Here is a 24,374-nt window from a genome sequence, read left to right on the forward strand (position 1 = left end):
TTTCAAAAAAAAAAAAAAAAAAATGGAACAGGGCTCTTTGTAGAACTTAGTGAGATTATTTGAAAGTTATATGTGTTAGAAGAGGTTGTCCAACCACGGGTCCTGAGCATCTCTAAAGTTATTGTTGATGAGCGGTTTCTGCAGTTTGTCAGATAACTAACAAAATAGGTCAAGAGAACCATGGTGTAGCAAATCTCTACTGAGGGAGGGGATGGGTTTGTTTGCTACCTGATAATGATGTTTTGCTACTTACTCAAATGTTAAGCCTTTGACTTCAAGTTTCTTAGCTATCACCTACATAGCATCTACCCAGGCCCACTGTACTGGAGTAGGGAAATTAGTGCTACTGTGCTGATGTCATTATATTTGTTGGGTTGCAATAATCTGCCTTGCTTTGGGACCTATGAAGTGATAGTTGGTTTACTGATTGCAATTCTATATGAAGATCCTCCCTGCCCCAACAACATAAAATACCAGAATATGAACAATTGTCAAGATACTCCTGAGGAACAATAGTAAGATGAAGAGTATGGTCCTCCATCCAGTATTTCATATGGAGTTCTATAAAATTACAGTAATTGAGAAAATGCTACTGTTACAGGAACAGACCTTTTGTGGTTAGACACCAGTCAGGAAAATGAAAACAACACTCATTACAAAGAGTGATTTTTATATTGAGAATTGTTTAAAAAGGTGCTAGAGAGCTGAAAAAACAAGAAGAAAATAGATTCATAATTAATAGAGAAATCTACAGTTATGGCTGAAGATTAATAAATCCATTTCAGTAACTGGTAAAACAAGCAGGTACAAAGTAATTATACATACCACCTAAAATAGCAAGCATTATGAGTCAACCTGACCTGATTAACATTTTTCAACATTCCACTTAACAGCAGAAATCACATTCTTCACAAGTGCATTATCAACAGTCAAGAAGATAGACCCATATCTCACCCACTAAAAAAAGGTTAAATGAAAAAAAATAAAGATAGAAATTCTACAAAGTATTCTCAGGCCAGAGCCAAATTAAAATGGCAATCAACACTAGAAAGATACCTGGAATGTCCTTAAATACTTGGAAATTAAATAAACAACTTCTACATAGCTCAGAGGCCAAAAAAAAAAAAAAAAAAAAAACTCAAGAAAAATGAAAAAATATTTTTGAAGTAAATGAAAACACAACATATCAAAATATGTGAGTTATAAGTATGATTAAAGAAGAATTTATAGGATTAAATGAAAACATTAGAAAAATGCAGACATCTAAGAAAAAAAACAATTCAGAGACAAAGAGTTGAAGTCAGATTTGTCCACAGTATCATACACAATGTCAGAAAACAAAGGAGTAATGTTGTGAGGAAAAGTATTTTCAAATTATATTATTTCCTTTGAGGAAAAAAATAGACATTCTAGGATATGCAAAAATTTAGAAATTATAGTACTTATAAGCTCTTCTTTAAAATAACCCAACCAAACAAGGAATAAAATGAAAAGAAGCTCTAGAAAAAGGGAAATTCTGGTCAAAGGATTAGTGAGGAGCAACATAACAACTGAAGTACAAATTCAACTGCCTTGGATTTATGGCCAGAAAACAGAATGCTATAAACCTTGATCACATGAAATATAACTAACAAAAATTGGGGATTTGGTGGGAGACACTTTTTGCCAATATGATTTCTTACAGCTAAAATAAATAGTCTTGATTGATTTTTAAACTGACTGATTAAACTAATTTTAAAATACAGTTTAAATTTACATTGATAGAAGCAACCTAAACCAATGTCTCATAACATTTTATATTCTTTTTTTCTTCATTTTGGAGAAAGCACATAGGTCACTAATATATTTCTTATGAAATAATATTTATCTGAAGCTTACTGAATCCTTTAGATTTAAAAAATATATTTTACAGTAACATGTAACTTGGTCACATTTTCCGAAATTTTTGTTTTGAATCTCTCTGTTCTTTCACTGAGGCAGTCTGTCATAGTAAATAAGGATGAGGGGCTCTGAAATCAGAATGTCAGATTTCAGATTCTGGGTCTGGTTCTGCTCCTAATTTATCTGTATGATCAGGGCATTTTATTTAATTTCTTCCTATCTTAGCCTCCTCATCTGTAAAATGGAGATAGGAAGATTTTTTTGAGGATGAAATGAGTTTGCATATATGAAACTCTTAACTCATATATGAATCACCATTCAACTGATGGCTGTTAAGTTTTTTCTGTATAGAAAAAATTTATATGATTTATTTGCATTCAACTTCTCTGAATTAATTTTTAAATATATGGGCAGTCTTACAAATCTTAAAACTATTTTTTGAAGTGTTTAAAAAATTAAAAAAAAAAACACTTAATACAAAAGAAGCTAAGAGCTTCTAATTGCAAAGAGAGCAACCTGGAAATTTTGGGAATATATATATTACCAACCTCTAATAAAAAGTCAAGAAATGTGCTAAAATTCACAAGATTCTAGGCTCAATATCCAGTCATGGTCAAGACACTCTGTAATGAGGTATGGTCTTCACCAAGGTTTGACTACTGATCAACTATTTAGACTATAAAAAATATATGCTTCCATTTCTTTAAATTATTAGGAAATTAAAAGTCCAAGAAAAGCCTCAAATTATTTTAGTAGTATGATTCCTACTTATTTTGCAGCAATTATCACAAATAACAATAATCAACTATACTGATGCTTTAGGTAAGTAATTATTTCAATTTGCTGAATAAAGTTAAGGTAGAAAAGCAGCAAAACGTTTTATCAAAGTACTCTAAGACAGGCAGCTGGAATAGTCTTAATTAACATCATCTCTAATTAACTCTATAAAGTAATGATATTTCATATCTAAGTTTCATTTCACACTCTGAAGAGTGTGTGTGTGTGGATGTGTGTGTATGTGTGGTGGTGGTGGTGAATGGCTGGATAGCTTTTGAGGACACACTGATTCTCCACTTTTATAACTGTAACAACAGTACTCACTTTGAACAGTTTCCATTCTTTCTTCCTTCTTATTAAAATTGTTTTGTCGGTTTCCATTTTTCAACTTAGGTAAGAAGAGGTTCTTGCAAGTCTTGTAAGACCTAAATAAAATATGAAAGACGTGGTTGGTTCCACAAAGACTAGAAAAGCTATGGAAAAGGGTAAATGATTTTTCCTAATGTCTGTTTGAGGACCTTCTACTGGCCTGTTTCCCTGTGCTCCCTTTGCTTGGTGCCCAGTCTTTAACCTTTGGCCTCTTAAAGACTTTTGTTGTTTGACTTCCTTCTCTCCCACTACTTATTTTCCCCATCTCACCTACTCAGAAATCAATAATCTCCAGCTTCCCAAGGAAACAGATCAAGAAAAAAAATTCTCAAACTATAAAGTACTAAGTTTCATGCTCTCTTGTGGATTATAAATCCCCCCAAAGACATTTAAGGGATTTCCCTCAAATTTCTTTATGATGGCAGATACCACTTAATCATTTTTATAGCTCTCAAAAAGAGCTTGTTTGGAAATACAGTATATGGCACAATTTTTTGACATCCCTGCAAAGATGGTTATTATTAAAATTTTATAAAGGAGCAATATAAAACAGTTCACATAAGCTTAGATAACTATTTTGTCATCAATCTACAATCTGTGCTTTCATCCCTATAAATGTTCTATTCAACCTATTAATCTTTTTCCTCCTTCCCAAAACTTTCTAATGTGCTCTTTAAACTGCTATTCTCAAATTACTGACCAGTTCCCCCACCTCTTTTTGTACTTCTCTCTTTTGTGGCCTTCTTGAGAAGAGACTGGCTTAATCTCCCATGAACCACAAGGGTCACAGAGATGGGTCTCCCTACATTTCATTTCTTAAATGCCATCTTCAGGATACTGCTTTCACAAAAAACTTAGCCCTTGAGGATTCATTCTATTGAGGTATTATCACCATCCACCATTCTTTACAGACACAAAGCACTTCCCATCATTTATAAATCTTTCTCTTAACCCCAAGTGCTGCTACTATTGCAAATTATTTCATTTCCAATGACCTCCTCCACACCAAGTCTGACATTCTCTTCCATAGTCTCAATTAGAAATCCAACGGCTTGATTTCTGAAATCATTCGTGTAAACTTTCTGCTCTCTGAACATTTTGTATTGTTTGTCACATTTATAGTTTTTCAAATAATTTCATAAAACTGGAACTTGAGACAGTCATTGAAAATGAAAGCTCCATTTGTTTGCTGCCTCAGCAACATATTGTCGTTTCTACGATCGAATTATTTTAATAAACATCTGCTTTAAGTTCAAGTACTCCCCATATGTGCATTTCAATAGTGGTCTTGTAGTTACAATGTGAAACAACCCAAGATCACAGAGTCAGGTCACTATACTTTGGAATTTCAAGACTGTGAGGGTCTTGAATACCTATTGAGGTAAGAAGGTCACTGTAAGATACTCTTGAAATCATACTATTTACATTATAATATTTCTAGGTCTGCATGAATTGCTTTAATCAAAGTTTTTAAAAACACTGAAGGCAAATGTCAATTTACTTCACCTTGATAAGGATACCCCTGATGATTCTGTTACTGCAGACTGTTTAATACTTTAAGAGAAAAAAAAATTGTAAGAATCAAAACAGATTATGTTTTCATAGGATAACATAATACTTTTCATATTGTCAAATAATATTTCAATGTATAAAAAATATCTTTGGAAAAGAAACCCTGGTAACATTAGGACATATACAGTCCGTTTACAACATGGCTAATTTTGCCCAGATGAGCTTACTAGAGATATTAAATCAAGCTTACCCAAACATGAGTTAAGTAGAATTGATGAGGTAATTAAGCAGTTATGTTACTCTTTCAAAAATTCTTCAATGGATCTTTTTTCTTTATAAATTCAAGTTTAATTTGTTTCAACTGAATTTTTTAACAAATTCTTCCCCTTCAATATAGTTAAAGCTAGCTTCCACAAACATAAGGCTTACCTGTAAATATCTTAATTATCCTTTAAGGCTTTACTCAATGCAAATACCTCCGTGAAGCTATAGATCTCAATTCCTTTAGCATTTAAGTCTAGCTCTAAACTTTAACAAAAAATTATTTAATGTCTGCTGTTTGTTTCATGTATGTAATTCTTACTGCCTCAAGTAGACTTTAAGATTTATCACAGCAAAATATACCATCTATTATTGATAACACGATGGTTTCATCTTTCCTAGCACTTGTCTGGTCTACCTTGCATCACCCTTCTTGATTCTATGCTAGCTTCCCTTGCGTCCTAAGGATTCTTGTTCTGATACTGCTAACCGTGACATATTTTTTACTCTGATTCTATCTGTTTCCAGGATGGTTTTGATATTTGCTTGAATCTTAATCATAACACTTGGAGAAAACTGCATATATGAGGAAAAGGAGGAGTAAGATACAGAGAGACATGTGAACAACAAGAATTTTGTTTTACATATAATGATAAAACTGTGTCTGTGTCTAGGAGGTCATGTGAAATAAGTGTGTGGTGCTATATAAGAATACCTCAGAAAAGTGTTTAATATCTCCAAGAATCATGGTATGCTGAGTCACAAGAATGCACAGGATCTTAATATTATTAAATTTTGTCTAAACGAAATAATTGAGCCAATAGAAATGATACCTCAAATTCTCAAAAGGGGTCAGAAGAAAAAAAGTCAATGAAAAGATTTAAAAGTCTTGGGCAGAGCATGGCAATGCTCTGAGAGGCAGGCACGAGGAGTCAACTATAAGACTGAGCTCAGACCTGAAGTGTGACCAACACCATGTTCATCTAACTTGGAACTAGGTCTCATATGAGTAAGTAAGCGGTTAAGGTAAAGGATCTATAGAACTCAGATTATAGCCCCAGTTATATTACATCCGTTGCCAAATACAATTATCCAGGGATCATAGGGGTTTCACTGTCTGACTTTTCATTAAAGGTGAAAAGACAGACGGAATGGATGGATTCAACAGAAAAAGATCTTTGTAATGGCAGAATTTAATCTTCCTTGATAAAGTTAGTTTCTAAAGCCAAAGCAAAAATTAAAAATCAATTCTGGACAAGGGTGTAAAAATTACCCTTGGAAAACCCTGGACTTTTTTATCTCATTATGTAGGACTGACACTGCCTGTTTCTACAGCTTTGGAACAATGCTATTTCTTCAGCTGAGTACCAGCTAAAGCAGTTATCTCACATGCTCAAAATACTAGAATAAGCCTCAATACAGTGAAAAAAATGACATAATGAGGGCATTGGGATTTGAGAACTAAGAGACATAGATAATTCAGGTTTCTAACCTCAACCTTATTCCAAATCACATGCACCCCTAGAAAGGTAAATGAAAGTATTCACATTATTCAAGGTGCACTATTTTTTCTCAGCTTATATATAGGAGTATGTGTAATCCATGGAGTAATTCTATAGTGCTCCAAATACCCAATGTTAATAATCACTAAGGGGATATATCCACAACTCAGTAATTTTTATTACTGATGGGTACTAAGTATCACTTTTAAATAAAAATAGCACATAAAACAAAAATATATTAATGAATTTACAAACCTTTTTTGCATGTCCAAAGTAACTCTGGTTTCCATTTGAGTATCATCATCATTAGGTTTATCTTGAGAAGCTGTCATTCTTGCTCTTTTACTTTCCACTACTTTTGTTGCTGCCTTAAAAAAGGAGTTGCAGGAGTGGAAGAAATGCATTACACCATTTAAATAAACAGCATTAAGTCTTCTAACTAAATTAAGTCTTCTAACATTTTGATGGTCACAATTTGATAGCCACAAGCAAAGTATCTGTTCATAGTTATAGAGGGAATTGCACTGTTATTTTCACCAGTAACTACAATGTCACCAGTAGTTACTTTAGCACCTATTTGGTTTATAAGCATTTCACAGCACATCTTTTTTTGTCAATGAATTTGACAAACAATGCTATCTGAGCAATTTTAAGATAAAAGGGTACTTAAAAATGAAAAAAAAAAATCAATAAAAACTCCAGGTATTTTGAAATAAAACTACTGTAAAAATCAAGATGTTCCATTGTTATACAGTAAGTCTCCCCCTCAATTTCATGTTTGGCCCACACAGGCAAAAGCCTGCAAGATGGCAGAGACCATCTGCAACTTTGGCCTTACTACCCCTTGAGGCCACACCTGCCAGCCTCTGTCAGCTCCAGGCTGGCTCTATCACAAAAAGGTTCTTGATCATTATGAAAATCCTAGAAATGTGAGTTCCCTTGACAGGACATCTAAAAATGGTGAAGCTGGACTGGTGGGTGATGCACATCTTTTTTTTTTTTGTGGGACCCTCGCCAGTGGCCGGGGATCAAACTGGCACTGCAGAGGCCGCGGGCAGCCTCGCAACCCAGCGCTCAACTGCTGCGCCACCAGGGGAGGCCCCATGAAGCTGGACTGGTGGGATCCCACCATGTGGTGATATGCTATTTAAAGACTCAAGTGGATGAAAAGTGGAAGATTATAAATGATGAGGGTTTAAAACATTTAGCTGTGGTTCTCCAACTGCTGCCAGATCTCTTGCCACTAAAAGGATGAAAGTGAAGATAGTAGAGGAAGGCTTGATCATGAAAAACAGGTATTACCAAGGAACTCTGTGTTCCTCCTATGAAACTACAGTGCTCCAGGCTGGCTGAAGATGCAATCAAGGCCACCCTTGTTATTACAAATAAGAAAGAAGAGGCAGAGAAGAAATGATCCCTTAGGTGAGGCTCCCAGCAGATCATGTAGTTGTTTGTCCACTTGCCATACACTAGCCACTGGCACTACAACAAAAGAGCTTTGAGATACACATAGTACTTGCTGTTCACAGTGTGGTTCTGATCAAGCAAAATAGTTTCATTGTTCTGAATCCTGTGGTTTCTTTCAGCCACCTCTATCACCTTAACCCAGTTTGTGTATATTTTGAATTGTATGCCTGGCCTTAAAATTGCAATCAGTAATGAAGTCTGAAGTTCTGATAGCTCACAAAGCACACAAATATCTAATTTTATCTGACTCTACTTTGGGGAAGATTATAAACAGAATGCCTTGGTATGATTATTTGATAGAACAAGTTATTGTACACAAGGAAGATCTGCATATGGATAATGGAATGACAGATAAAATTAACCCTCTGCACTCCGAACCATTCTGGACATTGGCTACCAGGTACTCGACGCTACTTTGCGGCGGAAATGTGCATTTACAGACCCTCGTATTATTTAGTATAATTTTGGAACCAAGTAACGTATTATAATGATATTGGACTTATATGAATTGGGTGACATCGAGGAATGTATATTTGCAAAAAAACCAATATTTTATTGTTTATAATTTTGCACAGTATGATAAGTTTTGTAACACTCCCCAATATGCATTGCAGGCTGATTAGTGCATGTTTGACATGTCTGTATAGAGGTCTATCCGGAGCTCATCTTCACTACTACTTGTGTCATGAGACTCATTTGTGGTTGGACGCTTTGCCATTGTTCTAATAAAAAATATGAATAAATGTATGGGTTGAAAATTTCTAATTGTTATTACTAACTGACAAGATGATATTTACCAAAATAGCTTTCACCAAACAATTTATTCACTAAGAAAAGAATCACTTTTCCGATTTTCTCCTCGTTAGATCTATGTGCGCTGCTCGAAGCTTCAAACCAAAATGAGCTCAGCTTTGAAAATCTTTCCCTCCAGATGTAGACTTGTTTATTTGTAATTATATATCTCACTATACAGTGCGCGCGCTATGTTCGAAACCGACCTTTCTTCTACAAACTCCCCTTATCGCTCTTTTCAAGTGGCGTCGCCAAGTGCTCGGACCATCATGAGCATGCATCTCAAGTTACGATATTTTGATTTAATTTCTTGTGCCATTTCAAGATAAAACTTCAGGGAAACATGCATGTCTCAAAAAGTTGCGTTGAAATAACTCAATTCCCCATAATCACTAATAAATTGCAATGTCCCCTGAGAGGGGACATCCGAGTGATATGCTAGAATTCCGATGTCCCCTGAGAGGGGACAGCGGAGTGCAAAGTTTTAATACTTTTGAGATTGAGAGAAAATAAAATATTACAAAAAAATTTCTAAATGTCTCCAACCCCAATTTTACTTTTTCCAATAATGCGTAAAATTTTCTTTAAAAATTTAATTAAAATTAAATATTTGTCTTCACTTATTTCTTAATTTATTCTGATGTTTCCCCCTCAACTTCTGTCTACAAAAATCACAAAACAAAATTCTGATTAGTTTTTAAGGATTTCTATTTCAAATGTTCTCCTTTATAACAATTCCTTCTAAGTTATTATTATAGTCTCTCTGAAATATGCATACCTTCATTAAAAAAGTTGATGATTTTTCACTTAGCACATAATTCACATAGCTCTTAATTTTCTCCATCATTTGGTTGTAGCTGAAATGTTGAAAGATAGAATGGAATGTATCCTTCTGAGAGATTATCGTAAGCAATTTCCTTTTTATAGGCTAAAGAAGAAAGAGGAAATGTATTAAAACATAAATCACAAATAAAATACAAGAAATTCTGTCATACATTATTAATGCTGCACCTCCCCCTGCAGTGACCTTTAGGGCTAACTGTCCCTAGGTCCGGCTGGGCAACCAGCGTGCAGGGGGAGAACAGCAAAACCCTACCTGCTGCACCTCCCACCGCAGTGATCTTAGGAATGGCTTTCGCCACGGTCCCTAGATCCAGCTGGGCACCAGCGCGCGGTGGGAGAACAGCCTGAAGCAGAGGAAGTGCAGCGGAAGCTCCCTGAAAAGGCAGAAGCTTATCAAAAGATAACTAACGACCACCAAGAACCACTACAAGAATGCTAAAAATCTTATCCTGTCTTTCTAGAACTACAAACTTTAATCCCTTATCTGTCTTTCTAAACTTCCTCCTTTCTTCTATAATGGTCATTGCTTGTTATGTAGATCACCTCCCTGATAGTGATAGACTGAGCCAGCGAGCAAGCTAATTTCTTTGATATTCATTCCTGTGCTTTTAGAAAACATATATATACTAGTCACAAACTTAAGGAAAATTACACTCAGATTTTCACTCTTGAAGTGTGTCTGTGTGTCATTTCTTTCGCCGACGCCCTGACCACCCTGCACGCTTCTCTCAACCCTGAGGTGGCCTCATCGTCTACTGCTGTGCTGGTCCGCGGCAATTAAACTGAAATCACTTTAAAAATTCAAAGAGCTACAATTAAGAGACTTAAAAATTTCTCCTCTAGGGCCTCCCTGGTGGCCCAGCGGTTGAGCGCTGGGTTGCGAAGCTGCCCGTGGCCTCTGCGGCGCCGGTTCGATCCCCGGCTGCTCCCCGGCCACTGGACCTCTCCTGCCACCCGCTGCTCCCCTCAGCAGTGTACTTCATCGTTCTGCCTGTTCTGCTCCCCGCTCTGGCTCTGGTGAATTCTCTCACCCTCCCGCGCTTCTGACTGTACCCAGTGCATGTATAAACAAAACAAACAAACAAACAAACAAACAAATAAATAAAACATGCCTCTATTAAAAAAAAAATTAAAAAAAAAATTTCTCCTCTTTTAAATGGTCCACCAACATTATTTTTTCATTTTAAAAAATATATATTTCACAATACACAAAAGGACAAAATTTAAGCTTTAATGTTCATTATCAAATATAAAAAATTAAACATTATCAGTATAATTGAAATTCTTGCTTACTACCATAATTTGACTGGAAATCCCACTCCAAGCCTTCTCTTTCAAGGGAACCATTATGCTGAATTTACAATCTACCATGCCCATTCATTTCTTTATACTTGTACTATATATGTGTTCATATACTATTGTTTAGCACAGTTTTAACTTTATACAAGCGGTATTATACTACATATTACTCTGAAACTTGTCATATTTTACTTATGACATTTATCCAGGTTGACTTGATATCTGTAGAAATAGTTATTTCTCACTGTTATAAAGTATTCCACTGATCAAAAATGAATTTATTTATCCATTCTCCCAGACTTTACAGTTATTTCTCTTATCACAATGCTGTGAACATCTTTCTACATGTCTTGTTGTACACAGTATACATTTTCCTTTAGACAGTATGCTTTCAATACTGGTTGAATAAAAACTATAGGGCTTTTAAAAAAATTCTACTTCTTAGGCAAGAAATTATCTTAGTGGGGCCTTTTTAAAAAAAATAAAATAAAGCTTCATTGCTTTTCAAATATGCAATGGAAGTGAAAATAGCTACTTCAGAGTATTTATCTAGAATTAGAATTGCTGGAATGCACGCTTATACATTTTGCTAAAATGCTCTCCAAAGTTTACTATTTTAACATTCTTGAGAAGAGGTGTGACAATCTAATCATTTCTTTACCTTTTCAGTCAACTGTTGGTATTTTAAGGCATTTTAATTTTAATTGTTGCCAGTCTGATGGATGGGAATACTATTCCAATATATCATTTGCTATTGCCCTTATTATTAACACGAGTGATGTTTAAGCACTTTCCATTTTGCTTTCTGGCCATAAGGTTCTTTTCTTTGTTAAGTACACGTGAAGTGGCATTTTCAGTAACCTCAAAGTGCTAAGGCAACAATGTAAGGACAAGGAATCCAATAACCATACAGGACTTTCAGGAGAAATCTCTGGAGGGTTTATACCCTAGAAATAGGGGCAACTTAGAGATAAACTGAGCTTTACTAGAACTATTATGCTCCACTTGGCTTAGTCCTTCAGTGAATGAAGGTGATTATCTCCCAGTTCTATACCAGCAGTACAAAAATTCATTAGTCATCAGGGAAACAAAAATTAAAACCCAATTAATATTACATATTTGACAAGACTAAAATGAAAACCACAGATAAGTGCTCTGGAGCAACTGGAACTCTTCTACACTACTGGAAGAAATGATATAGCCATTTTGGGAAAGTGTCTGGCAGTGTCTACTAAAACTAAGTACATTCATACCCTAGGACTGATCCTTTTTATTCCTAAGTATGTATTCTATAGAAATGCATATGCATAAAAGACATGTAAAGGGACAGAAATTACTCAAATGTCCATCAACAGAACATTTCGATAAAGAAACAATGAAAAATGTTGTTGTTACAAGCAATAATATGGATCTTAGAAAAATTAAACTTGCTATATGATTCCAATAGATAAAGTGCAGAAATAAATACAACTAATTCCGGATGTTACAAGTCAGGATGGTGGATAGTCTTGAGAAGGTGGGAAGGAAAGGACTAAAGAGTGCTAGTAATGTTTTTTCTTGATCTAGAGACTTGTTACACAAGTATGTTCATTTTGTGAAAACTTACCTACTTAAACACAAAACAAAGAACATGCTACTATTTAATAAAAACATTACTAAAAGTTACAAAACTACTTTCTTTGAATAACCTTATTTACTTCATTAACACTGTTTTTAATATTAAAAAACTAAGTTCCACTGACCTTAAATAAACATTATTTCCTCTCTCCCCAAAATTATAATGAGCACATAATAAACTTCTAGAAAAATAAGTAAGTTATAATACCTTCTTCTAACCTGCATTGTCCAAATATGGTAGCCACAGGTCAGACCTGGTTAATGAGTCTTTGAAATGCATTAGACCTGAATTTAGACATGTGCAAAACATACTACATTTCAAGGTTTAGTACAAAAAAGTAAGTACAAAGTACAAATACTTCAATATGATGAGTTTTGGGATATATTGGGTTAAATAAAATGTTATTAAAATTAGTCTCATTTGTTTTTTACTTTTTAAATGTGGCTACTAGAAAATTTAAAATCTCATATGTGACTTGTATTATATTTCTATTGGGCAATATAAAGCATTCCTTTTCTCCAACATTCTTTCAGTTTTCCTCACGCCATAAAACCAGTTTTAGAATTCTATGATTTTTAACTTTAACAATTACCGTGTGGTTATTTGAGTCACCAAATATTCTTTCAAAGACTTCTTGTGCTTCTTTAAAACTGCCATTTTCCATGCAAACAGCTATTGCCTAAAAAAAGTAGCACAGTACATACCTTAGGTGGTTAGGTTGCTTTTTAAAAACCTAATTATTGTTTAATATTTAAATGATTCTCAGATGAGTCTAAACTACTTCATTTAAAATATTTTTATGGGGAGCCTCCCCAGTGGCGCAGCGGTTGAGTGCTGGGTTGCGAAGCTGCCCGCAGCCTCTGCAGGGCCGGTTCAATTCCCGGCTCCTCCCCGGCCACGGGAGGAGGGTCCCACATGGTGCACAGACCTCTCCTGCCGCCCACTGCTCCCCTAACAGTGTACTTCAGTCCCGCTGCCTGCTCTGGTCCTCGCTCTGGCTCTGGTGAATTCTCTCACCCTCCCGCGCTTCTGACTGTACCCAGTGCTTGTATAAATAAATAAATAAATAGATAAATAAATAAATATTTTTATGGAGTTCAACAATTTTAATTTGAAAAAGGCTATAAAATACTTTAAAAATGAAATAACTGTGATTTGAAAATGATAAGAATTATCTTCCTTGGTCCCAGGCATATTTATAAATGGCCAGCATTCTATCTCTTTCTAGTTTAGGGCAAATGAAAGACAGCCACTAGTAAAAAGGTAAGGAACTGTGCCATATACATTTAGAGTCAACCTAAATATTAATTTTGAGCAAATGGACAATGAGAGAGGTAGTATTTGTGATTAGTAGAATATATTCAATTTGCTAGTTAGGATTTCTGAAAACTGTAACAGAAACTTAGGAAGCCAGATTCTTTTAAATAATCATTTTATAAAGTGGTCTTTTGGATATCAATGATGGTGGGACATTACCATCTAGCTAGCTTTGTAAACTTAGCAAACTTTTTAACCTCTCTGCTCAAGCTATCTCACATGCAAAATGGTAGAAATAACAGTATCCATATCATGGGGTTGTTGTCAAGATTAAATATACATATATGAAAGTGCTTAGAATAATATTCGGCAAAATAGTGACATATTACATGTTTGCTATGTAGCGTATTTTACCCACTCAACTTTTCATTGGTATATTACAAAGGTCAGCTCCTTCCAGAGCCCCATAAAATGAGGATAACATGACAAATCTTTTTGCCGTGGGTTGAAATTTTCAAAAGCAGTTTTTGTGCTACCCATTTTCTTCTCATTCTACTTGGCAGTCACCACACTAACCACTAATAATTAATTCTTGGGCATTTTCTCTCCCACTTAATCCATATAAAAAATTTCAAGAGTCAGGGCCTGCACGGTGGCACAGCGGTTAAGCGCTGGTCTGTGAAGCTGCCCGCAGCCTCTGCAGCGCCGGTTCGATCTCTGGCTGCTGGCGAGGGTCCCACATGGCGTGCAGACCTCTCCTGTTGTGCCCGCTGCTCCCCTCAGCAGTGTGTTGTCATTCTGCCTGTTCTGTTCCCCGCTCTGGCTATGGTGAATTCTCTCACCCTCCCGCGCTTCTGACTGTACCCAGTGCTTGAATAAATAAATAAATCTTAAAAAAAAAAAAAAAAATTCAACAGTCAGAAAAAGTTTAGTTATCAAAGAAAATCCCACCTACTGCTCTCAAACCATATTTTCCCTATTATATCTTTAAATGACTGTTTTGATGTCTTACTTTTTTTTTAACAGGCTAGTCCTAAAATTCTCTCTACATGATTACAATTTTACATTCTTCTGATTATAAAAATCAATGAGCTTATTAATGATACATATTCTATTTTTGTCATATTCATAATCTTTAAATACAAACTGACAGAGCACATCCCACTAGTTTTTGAAAGTTGGTGGTGATCAGATCTTTAAAGACATGCAGCACATTTCCTGAAGTGGGAGCAATATACACATTATATCCCAGTCCTTAGTGCTTATATCAGTGCTATAAACCAAAGGACTATAAACATGTCAGGAATATAAGCCAAAATTTCTAAAGAGAACAATAAAAGGAAATCTTACTCTAGGTTTACTTTCCACTTTAGGTAGCTCTTAATTTCTTTAGATATATTTTTACAAAATAATAATTATAAATACAACAATCATACCTGAATTTTAATTAAATTCTGTATTTCTTCATAAAACATGTCATGCTCCTCTTCGATTGAAGCCCAAACCATCAGGGCTGATTCTAAGGGTGTAATTCGCTCATCACTTTCAAACTGTGCATCTTTTAAAAACAGAGAAAAAAATAATTTAACAGCTAAGTAGAAATTTATTTGTCAGTTTTTTATACATTAATTTCACCATTAAATACTTACTGAGGGCATACTACATTCCAGGGACTGCTCTTGTATTTATTTACCAGTTTAGGGCAATGATAGGACTTTTCAAGTTAATTTCCTCATAACAATCAACTTTAAAAATGGAAAAAAGCTGTTTGGTTTACAAAAAATTTCTTTACTAAAATATTGATTTCAAGAACTAAAATAAACTTTATTTTACTTGAGATGTCATAGTAACAATCCTTAACTAGTTTACAGGTCTAACTGCATTAAAACAAACATTACCTAATCCTCACTATAAAACCTGCCTTCCTTCTGTGAAAGTGATATAGAAAAATGCATATATGCTAAATCTTAAAAAAAAATTTACAGTTAGACTTTCATTTCTAGGTAGAATGTAGAATACTGCAGCAGGCCAACATTTCCTTTATAACTATGAAAAAACTGGACAAATTGTAAATTTATGTTTTTAAAGATGTAGAATAATTGCAGAAGCAATGAGAATGAGAATCATTACAATTCCAGAGGAAAAAGTCCTTCTGAGGTGAGGTAATGATCTGCAGCTATTTTCTTCTCTGGTTTCATTTAATAAAAGGCTAAGGATCCAGTTCTTGTATGCACAGATAGACAAATCTTTTAAAAAAAAAAAAAATTAAAACTTTAAAAAATAGTAAAATAAAGCTATGTGGAACAGAGACTGAAGTTAACATGGAAGCTACGAGCCACATGTCATTACTGAGCAGTTAAAACGAAGCTACCCCAACTGAGATCTGCTTTTTGTAAACAAGTTTTATATGGATTATATAATAAAACACATTTTAGAAATATTGAACTAGGTTTTACTAAAATTAATTCCACCTTTTTTTTTTTCACTTTTTTAATGTTACTAAAAAATTCTCAATCATATATGTGGCTCACATACTGGGCAGTGCTGCTACAGAGCAAACACTTAAAAATTAAGCAAAGGGATAACACACACACATGATCCTCAAAAACCACAGGTGCATGAATCCACTTACATACGGATTTTATTTTATTTTTTAGTAAATACATTAGAAAAGTTTTTGGAGATCTGCAACAATTTGAAAGAATTAGCAGACAAAATGGGTAGACTTGAAATATCAAAAAAACTAAGATAAAGTTAGGTATGTCATCAGTGTATAATGCATATAGAGATAATAGTCTATTTTATTATTTACAACCACAAAGTACACATAAACCTGTTATCACAGTAGAAAATAATCTCTCATAGTTTTTGCTTATATTTCATCCTTAGTGCCATACTGTAAACCCTGAATAACAAACATGGAACCTATGAGAAGCACTACTAGTGATGATGTAAGTGCTCCCAAGAAATAGAAAAGGTATTACATTACAAGAAAAAGCTGAATTACTTGATATGTACGATAGGCAATACTGATGTGAGTATTGCATATGATTTATCTTTAAAATAGATGATATAAGCTTTCTTGATATCTTTTTTTTGAAGGGAAGTTTGTGGAGATTGAGTGGGAGAAACTAAGATATACTGGACAACTGCCATCTGTGAACGTTAAAAGGTCTTGTCACATTTTTAACTTACAAAATACTGTCAACATATGATCTGCATGGTCTGGAATTCTTTTGTGTCCATATCTGTCTGTTTTATCTTCAGTAACAGACCCAGACCTACTTATAGTTCTGTCTTCCACATGGACTCTGCCTCTAGTCCTATCCACTTAATGTTCCTGGCACCAACTCAAAACCTAACTTCTTATATAACCCAATACAAACCATGCTATAGGAGCCACAGATTAGTGAGGCCATGAGAAGGCAGTTATACAGTGGGATTCTATGTAATACAACATGTTTATAAGTAAGCAGTTTCGTTTAAGTATGGCCTACCACTTGAAATTGCTGGAAAACCATTTTGAAAGAATAAAAACCAATTAGATATGCAGTTGTGTGCACTAAGATTCCTTCAAATAACCATGTTGTAAATACCATTGATTTATTGAGAAATTAAACCAGTTTACCCATTATAATCTAAAATGAACTATGGGAAGATGGGAGAGAGATACAGCTATAAATCACATTCCTTTACATAAATAAGTGCTGTCATCAAGTTCAAGTAAGAGTCTTAAATATCATAGTAATCAGTTACAACAAAGTTACCACACATTCAAATTTAGAGTGAAACTGCCAAGACAGAGTCCAAGAAGAGTGGCTGCCTAACAGCATTACCAGAATAACCTGGGAATTTATTAAAAAATGTACATTTCAGGATACTTTACATATTATTGAGTCAAAAACTCATGGTGGGTAAGGGTACTCTCAGCATTTTGTTTTTTAACAAGTTCTTTAATGACTGATGCAGACTAAAAAGTTTGAGAACCACTACTCTATGAAGACAGGTACACTACATTTCTTTTGTTTGCTTAGGGATGCTAGTATACACCAAATGAATGTGTGTAAACCCTTAAAAAAACAAACAATAGTTTTCACCTGATTCTTCTCATTGTCTTGCTGTTAGTTACACCTTGAGATACTGCTAATGTAAGATAAAAATACGTATTTACCAAGTGTTTTTCCTGCTGCAATTCTTGTCAAAAACTGACATATGTAGATAGTTCTCAATTGATAAGCTGTTAAACTGGACAATCCATGAATAATAGCTGAAAAAGAATAAATAAACTTTAATCAAACAAAACAAAAAATTAAACTGATCCAGCAGTGCCTCTGTCTGGTTTGTTTGTTGAGTTATGTGATATAAAAATGACCATAAATTTAGAACATCTTTCCTCAAAATAAAACTGATGTTTTACATGCAGAATACTTTAAACTACTTTTATAGGCAGCATTATATATTCCCAAAAAGGGAAATTTTGATCCAAACCAAAATGTATCGAATTACTAGTTGGAAGCTTATTTTAAAACTTAAAATTCCTATGTTAAGGAAACATTTTATATTATTTGTCAAGGTTTCGGTTAAGTGAGACTGTTCAGTTTACAAAGTTTTATGTTAAAAACATAAATAACATTAATCTCACAAATACTTGAATGCTCACCCAGAGTTACGCTGGGCAATGAGTACAAACCTACAATAGAGAATAAGAAGTATTCCCAGACCTCACTGAGTTTATTAACATGCTGCAATTAAAGACAAAGGAGAAAACAAAGTAAAAATGTGAACAAAACCAAAAATGTACATCATACAATCATACAATAAGGAAATGTAGAGCATGCTTAAGCAGTTTTTAGAAGAGGGAATATGAGGCAAGACTTCTTTGAAGAAACAGTGTTTAAGTTAAGATTTGACAAACAATGTCAGCATTATACTTTTCCTAGAGGTTGGCTGATGTGTAATAACTTTTATTAAAGGTAAAATTAATAACAACCCCAAAATGTGGCCTCCCTGGTGGCCAAGGGGTTCAGTCTCAACGCTATCACCACTAGGGCCTGAGTACAATCGTGGCCAGGGAGCTAACCCACCACATATGGCATAGCAGACCTCTCCTGTCTTGCCCACTGTTCCCCTCAGCAGTGTATTTCAGTAAATCCACCTGTTCTGCTCCCGCATTCTCTGGTGAATCTTTCACCCCTGCACCTCTTGCATAAACCCCAGTTCTTCTATGCATAAATAAATGAATAAATCTTTTAAAAAAATCACCCAAAAAGCAGTATTATAGTCATTAAATAAATAGATGCATTTATTTGTTTTTCTTCAACTCTAAGATTGTATGTATGCTTCCTCAACTCTAAGATTCCATGATCTTATGCCATTCCAGAGATTATCTGACTCAAATACAGTCATACAGAATTAAACAGGGTTTAAGGAGAGCACAATGCTTAATATACTAGTTAAACACAATTCATTCAATATGCGTTTACTGACAAGCTACTGCTTGACTGGTGACTGTGAAATAAAATAGATCCTGCCTCTCAGGAAGGTTTTAGTCTGACTGAGAAGACACAAATTAAATGAAAGGTTATGCAAGTGACTAATGAGAACTTTAATAAATTCCATACAGTGTAAGTAGCCAAAAGAAAGAACTAATTCATTCTAGTGAAGAATGTCAAATCACTTATCTCTTTACTTCCCTTCATATTCAATTTAGAGACTAACATGCCATTGTCCTTCTGTTCTTTGTACCTGCTTAAGCAAAAAAAAAAAAAAAAAAAAAAAACCCAAAAAACAAAGAACAAAAACAACAACAACAAAAAAAAACAAAGGCAAACACCTAGTCTAGCTGAACTAGCTATTAGTTTTTTCAATACCTGTATGCAAGCACTGATGAAAGGAAAAATACATCAGGAAGGATTTAATGGCCAGGAACAACAGCAGCAACTATATTTAAGTACTTAGAAAACCATTGAGCACTTTATACAAAGGTTTTCATCTGGGGTTGATTGTGGTCATTTGGTAATGGCTGGAGATTCAGTGAACGGTAGGTTATTGACACCTTAGTAGGCTGAGATCAGGGATCCTATTATATCCTATAATGCACAGAACCATCACTCCCAAACCCCTTCACTCTGCTGCATAAACCCAATAAAGAAGTACGTGTTGCAAAATGTAAAAATTTTTGAGGTTGAAGAATCTTGTTTTATACTTATCAGTTCCTATCCTTTTCTTTGCAGCTTTAGTAATTATATACCATTATTACCACTTTACAGATGAGGAAATTAAGGTAACAAAAGGGTAAGTAACTTGCTTCAGGTTTTACAGCTATGAAATAGAAGAGGTGGGAGTCAGACTCAGACAATTTACTTGCATACCCTTTTCTAGACTTCTTTCCATAATAGGGGATATGTAAAGAGTAACATACTATGTAAAAGACATTATCTAAGGTACATTGAAGTGTGAGAACAATTCTGAGTTGGAATAAAAGAACTATGAATTTTCAAGAGTTGCATATTTTTACAATGAAAAATGTAGCAGATAAAATTGTGATGGAAGTCTTTTTGTTAAAAACGGGAATACAGAGGCAACACTATGTTCACAATTTGACAACCATTACTGGTCAGCAGTGCAACTTGAAAAGGTTTACTCTTTTTGGGTTTCTATGCCCCTAACCTTAAAATATTGGGAATGGCCTAAAGTATTCCTTTGGATCTTGATTTAGCAACCTGAGAAGTCTGCACTATTTAAAAAAAAAAAAAAAAGAAAGAAAAACCTTTCACATTTAGAAGGGTTTTAAATTTACAGATTATGATAGTAGAGGTAGGATTTATGCTCAGTTCCCCCTATTATTAACATTGTAAACCAGCATGTTATGTTACATAAACCATTACTATTTTTCATTAACTAAAATCCATGCATTACTCAAATTTTCTTAGTTTTTCATTTAATTCTTTTGCTGTTGTAGAGCTTATCCAGAACATATTATATTTAGTTATTATGTCTCTTTAAGCACCCATGGCTATGAAAATTTCTCAACCCTTGGTTGGTTTTGAGAGCCTTGACAATTTCAAGGAGTAACAGACATTTTGTAGACTGCCCCTCTGTTGGAATTTATCTGACATTTTTCTCATGATTAATCTGGACAGCATAGGTTTTGAGGGCGATCATAGAACTGAGTTCCATTTTCATCAGATCATATCAAGTGTACAGAGTACTGTAACTGTTGATACTGACATTGACCTTGATCACTCAAGTATAAGGTTGTATTAGCTTTCTTTACTCTGTAAAGTTATTCCCAAATGACTTCTTTGGAAGTCACTACATACAGAAACCACTTAAAAGTAGTTATGCTCCAGGGCCTCCCTGGTGGCACAGGCGGTTTGATGGCGAGAATCCCACATGGCGAAGCAAACCTCTCCTGTATAGCCCACTGCTCCCCTCATCAGTGTATTTCATCAGTCTGCCTGTTCTGTTCCCCGCTCTGTCTCTGGTGAATCCTCTCACCCTCCCACGCATCTGGCCTGTACCCCAGTTCTTGTATAAAAATAAATAAATCTTAAAAAAAAAAAAAAGCAGTTATGCTCCACTTTTCTGAGGACAGATCAACTCCATAAATTATTTGGAATTAATCTGCATGGGGGATTTGTCTACTCTCATATTCATTTATTTACTGGATCATTTATTTACATCAATATGAATGAAATCATGAGTATTTATTTTATATTCTGGGTTATAATCAAATACTATTTTATTTATTTATATAACATGAGTTGTTTCAGTTTTGGCCACTGGGAGCTCTTGCAGTTGGCCTGGGTCCCTTTATAATCCACCATTGTGGGTTATTTGCCTTGCTTTCTGTTCATCTGGTATATTTCTGTTAAGAACTCTGAATCTGTTATAGGACAGGGAGAGGGGCAGCCCAAAACCCCGCAAACCTGCCTATTCTAAATGGGTTCTGCCATCCGCCGCATCAACACAAAACATAAGAGACTTTAATGGGAAGGAACTTCAATACAACTAGGAAACAAGACAGGAAAGGCAAAGAGTCTAGTTTCTAAATGAAGCACCCAAAGTTACCCGTCCCCTCGTGGGTAAAAGTCCATCCAAATGGGATTGGCCCAGAGCAAGGCCCCAAGGCCACCACAAGTCTAAAGCATCTTCCAGTGGGGACCCACCGAAAAGGGTCACAAACAACCGGACAAGCGCGAAAGGAAAAGAGCAAAATCAAAATCAAGATAAAAGCTGCCATGGTCACCTCCCCATGGGTCTCACCCACATCTGTGTCACCCAGTCTACGACCAAAAGACAAGCGCAGTTTCTTCACGTGTCTCTAGGCTCCATGTGCCTCCTCCAGGTCTCCTGGCTCCATCCTGCTTCCTACCTCAGTCTCTTCTGCAGCTTCTCCTCTTCCTGCTCAGCTCCACCCTCCCTTGGGAGGGGCAGGGAACCTCCCCCTTTCCTGGGGACCACCCTGTTACAGTTCCCTTTATTGGAGAATAGTATTAAAAGCCAAGATCTGGTGCTAAGTATACTTGTTGTTACTAGGATCACGCTGTTTCTATACACTTCATCCAACAAACAGAACATGGAAAATGTGTGCATACTTACCTGTTAACATTTGTACATATACGTACAAATATATACAAACACATTTCTATATATATTCATTTATATCTAAACAGAAGTTCATACTGATGTTTCCCGTTCCAATTTATTGATTTTAACCTCCCCTCCAAAGAGGACCTTTTACTAATTCTAATTATGGTGAACTGGCTGCATTTTAGGATTTAACTTTCTAATTAATATTAATTATCCATCATCCCAGTGTTAATTGTGACACAGAGGAAAAGCTGTTGAACTAAGGACAGGCTTGGGTATGGAAGACACTTTTTAACACATCCATACTAAGGTTGCTCAACTAGTTCACCCTACAAACCAAGATTTGCATAAACAACAGGTTTACCACGTGATAAATGTGACAATACGGTTTTCTGAGAACTTCCTATAAAATACTATCCTGGGGCTGTATTCAGCTGCAACAAGTTGAGCGTATTCAAGAAGCTGAGTGCCAACAACATTAAAATAAATACCTGAGCATTTGTCATGCAAAAAGCCAGGCTGATCATCTCCAAGCTAGAAGGTCTTTGCCTAGGCATTACATTTCACTGGCAAGTTACTTTTTGCTGCCTCTACTAAGCAAATAGGCCAAAAGAGGTTGAAATACCTGTCAAAGAAATTGTCAACAATGATGCCGAGCGGTCACTTGGAGGCCACAGTGACTGCTGAATAAACGCCACTACAAAAACACCTTAGTATAAACACCAAATACCTGAGCCAAAGGAGACCAAAGGACTGACACTGGGTGGGTGCAATTTTGCCCATTTTAAGCTTTTTAAATCAACCTTAGAAAGGGATCTTACATTCTCATTTTACCCATCAGTAAAACCGAGCAGCAGGTTAACAGGCAGAAGTGGATTCCAACCACCGTTCACCTCAGCTGGGGTGCCCCGGCTCTCCACCTGGAGAACCCCAATCCCCTCAGCCCCCCCCAACTCCCCCCAACCCGCCCCCCCCCGCCTCACACTGCGGCTCCCGCCTCCTGCGCAGCTCGGGGCCACGCGGCGCCCCCACACTCACCCTCCGCGCTGTCGCGGGTGCGCTCAAAGTCCTCCGAGCGGCCGTCGCGGAAGGCCCGGCAGAGAGAGAGGCAGAGGAAATCCAGCATCCAGCCGGTAGCCACAGCCTCGGCTTCGGCCACCAGGCCCCCGTCCTCTTCTTCCGCGGGCGCCCCCATCTGCATCTGGCATTCCAGCAGTTCCTGGCACTCGAACTGTTCTTGGTCGTCTCCCGCCGCGTCCCCCAGCCGCTCTTCCAGGGGTTGCGCATCCTCCCCGTCCGCACACCCCCTCGGACTGCGGGCGGCCGAGGCGGCCTCCTCCGCCATGTTAAATCACTCCCGCCGCTTGCGCCGCTGGGAGCGCAGAGCGACGATTGGTCTAAGCTGGAAGTTGGGGGCGTGGCCACAGAAGAGCGCTTCCGCCGCTGTAAATCACCAATCACATCGCCAGGATGGGCGAGTGACTCGAGTCTGGCGTCTGATTGGTCGAGACCTGTTCCCGCCTCTGGATTTTGAACTGTCTGCCCCCTCCAGGCAGAGGCCTTGTTGGCAAACTGGTCAACTTCAGACTGGGCGGTGGAGCGCTTGGGAGGTTAGGGGTCTGCTTTAATTCATCCTAAAATGCAACATTGGATGGAAGGGCTACACGGATAGTTAAAATGAAAAAGCATTTTACCCGCAGGGTACTTACAAAAAAAAGAGGTGATTGGAATTTGCTACCGTTATTAAAGTGTAAAACTTCAGACCCTGGTATTCATCTGACAGAGTTGCTGCAGGGTCACAAACCAAAACTGTTTCGACGAATTTATATCAAGAGCTTCACCCTTAACACGCATCAGAAGCAGCTCTGGGCATTGTTAAAACAATTTGTTAGGCTTCACCCCCAGAATCTCTGCTCTACATGTCTGAACTGAAGTCCTTGAGTTTGTAGATCTGATAAGTTTATAAGTCATAGTGAGGATGCTTGTCTGGAAATCACATTTTAAGAACCCCTGCTCTACAAAGGAAGTTCTCAGAAAACCATACTGACACATTTCATTATGTGGTAAACCAATGAATTCGACAAATCTTAGTTTATAATGTGGACTAGTTAAGCAACCAAAGGTATTGATAGATTAAAAGGAGTGTTTCATACCCAAGCCTTATCTTAGTACAACTTTCTTCTGTGTCACAGTTAACACTG

General features: G+C 36.2%; 1 protein-coding gene across 2 annotated transcripts in view; it reads right to left on the bottom strand.

Moving 5' to 3' along the window:
• TERF1 (telomeric repeat binding factor 1) overlaps positions 1-23,527 on the bottom strand; it is a gene marked incomplete at both ends in the record, with an annotated part of 31,787 nt that extends 8,260 nt beyond the window's left edge. Inside the window, 7 exons of one of the 2 annotated variants that reach the window (XM_084229300.1) lie at positions 2,979-3,083; positions 6,558-6,670; positions 9,340-9,489; positions 12,914-13,000; positions 15,015-15,136; positions 17,750-17,845; positions 23,212-23,527. In XM_084229300.1, the coding sequence (XP_084085426.1) occupies positions 2,979-3,083; positions 6,558-6,670; positions 9,340-9,489; positions 12,914-13,000; positions 15,015-15,136; positions 17,750-17,845; positions 23,212-23,518 (980 nt within the window). The remainder of the gene's footprint in view (positions 1-2,978; positions 3,084-6,557; positions 6,671-9,339; positions 9,490-12,913; positions 13,001-15,014; positions 15,137-17,749; positions 17,846-23,211) is intronic. The other variant, XM_084229299.1, reaches the window with a different exon arrangement.
• Positions 23,528-24,374: the final 847 nt, after the last annotated feature.

The sequence above is a fragment of the Talpa europaea genome, assembly GCF_964194135.1.
Source record: "Talpa europaea genome assembly, chromosome: 3".
Taxonomy (NCBI): Eukaryota; Metazoa; Chordata; class Mammalia; order Eulipotyphla; family Talpidae; genus Talpa; species Talpa europaea.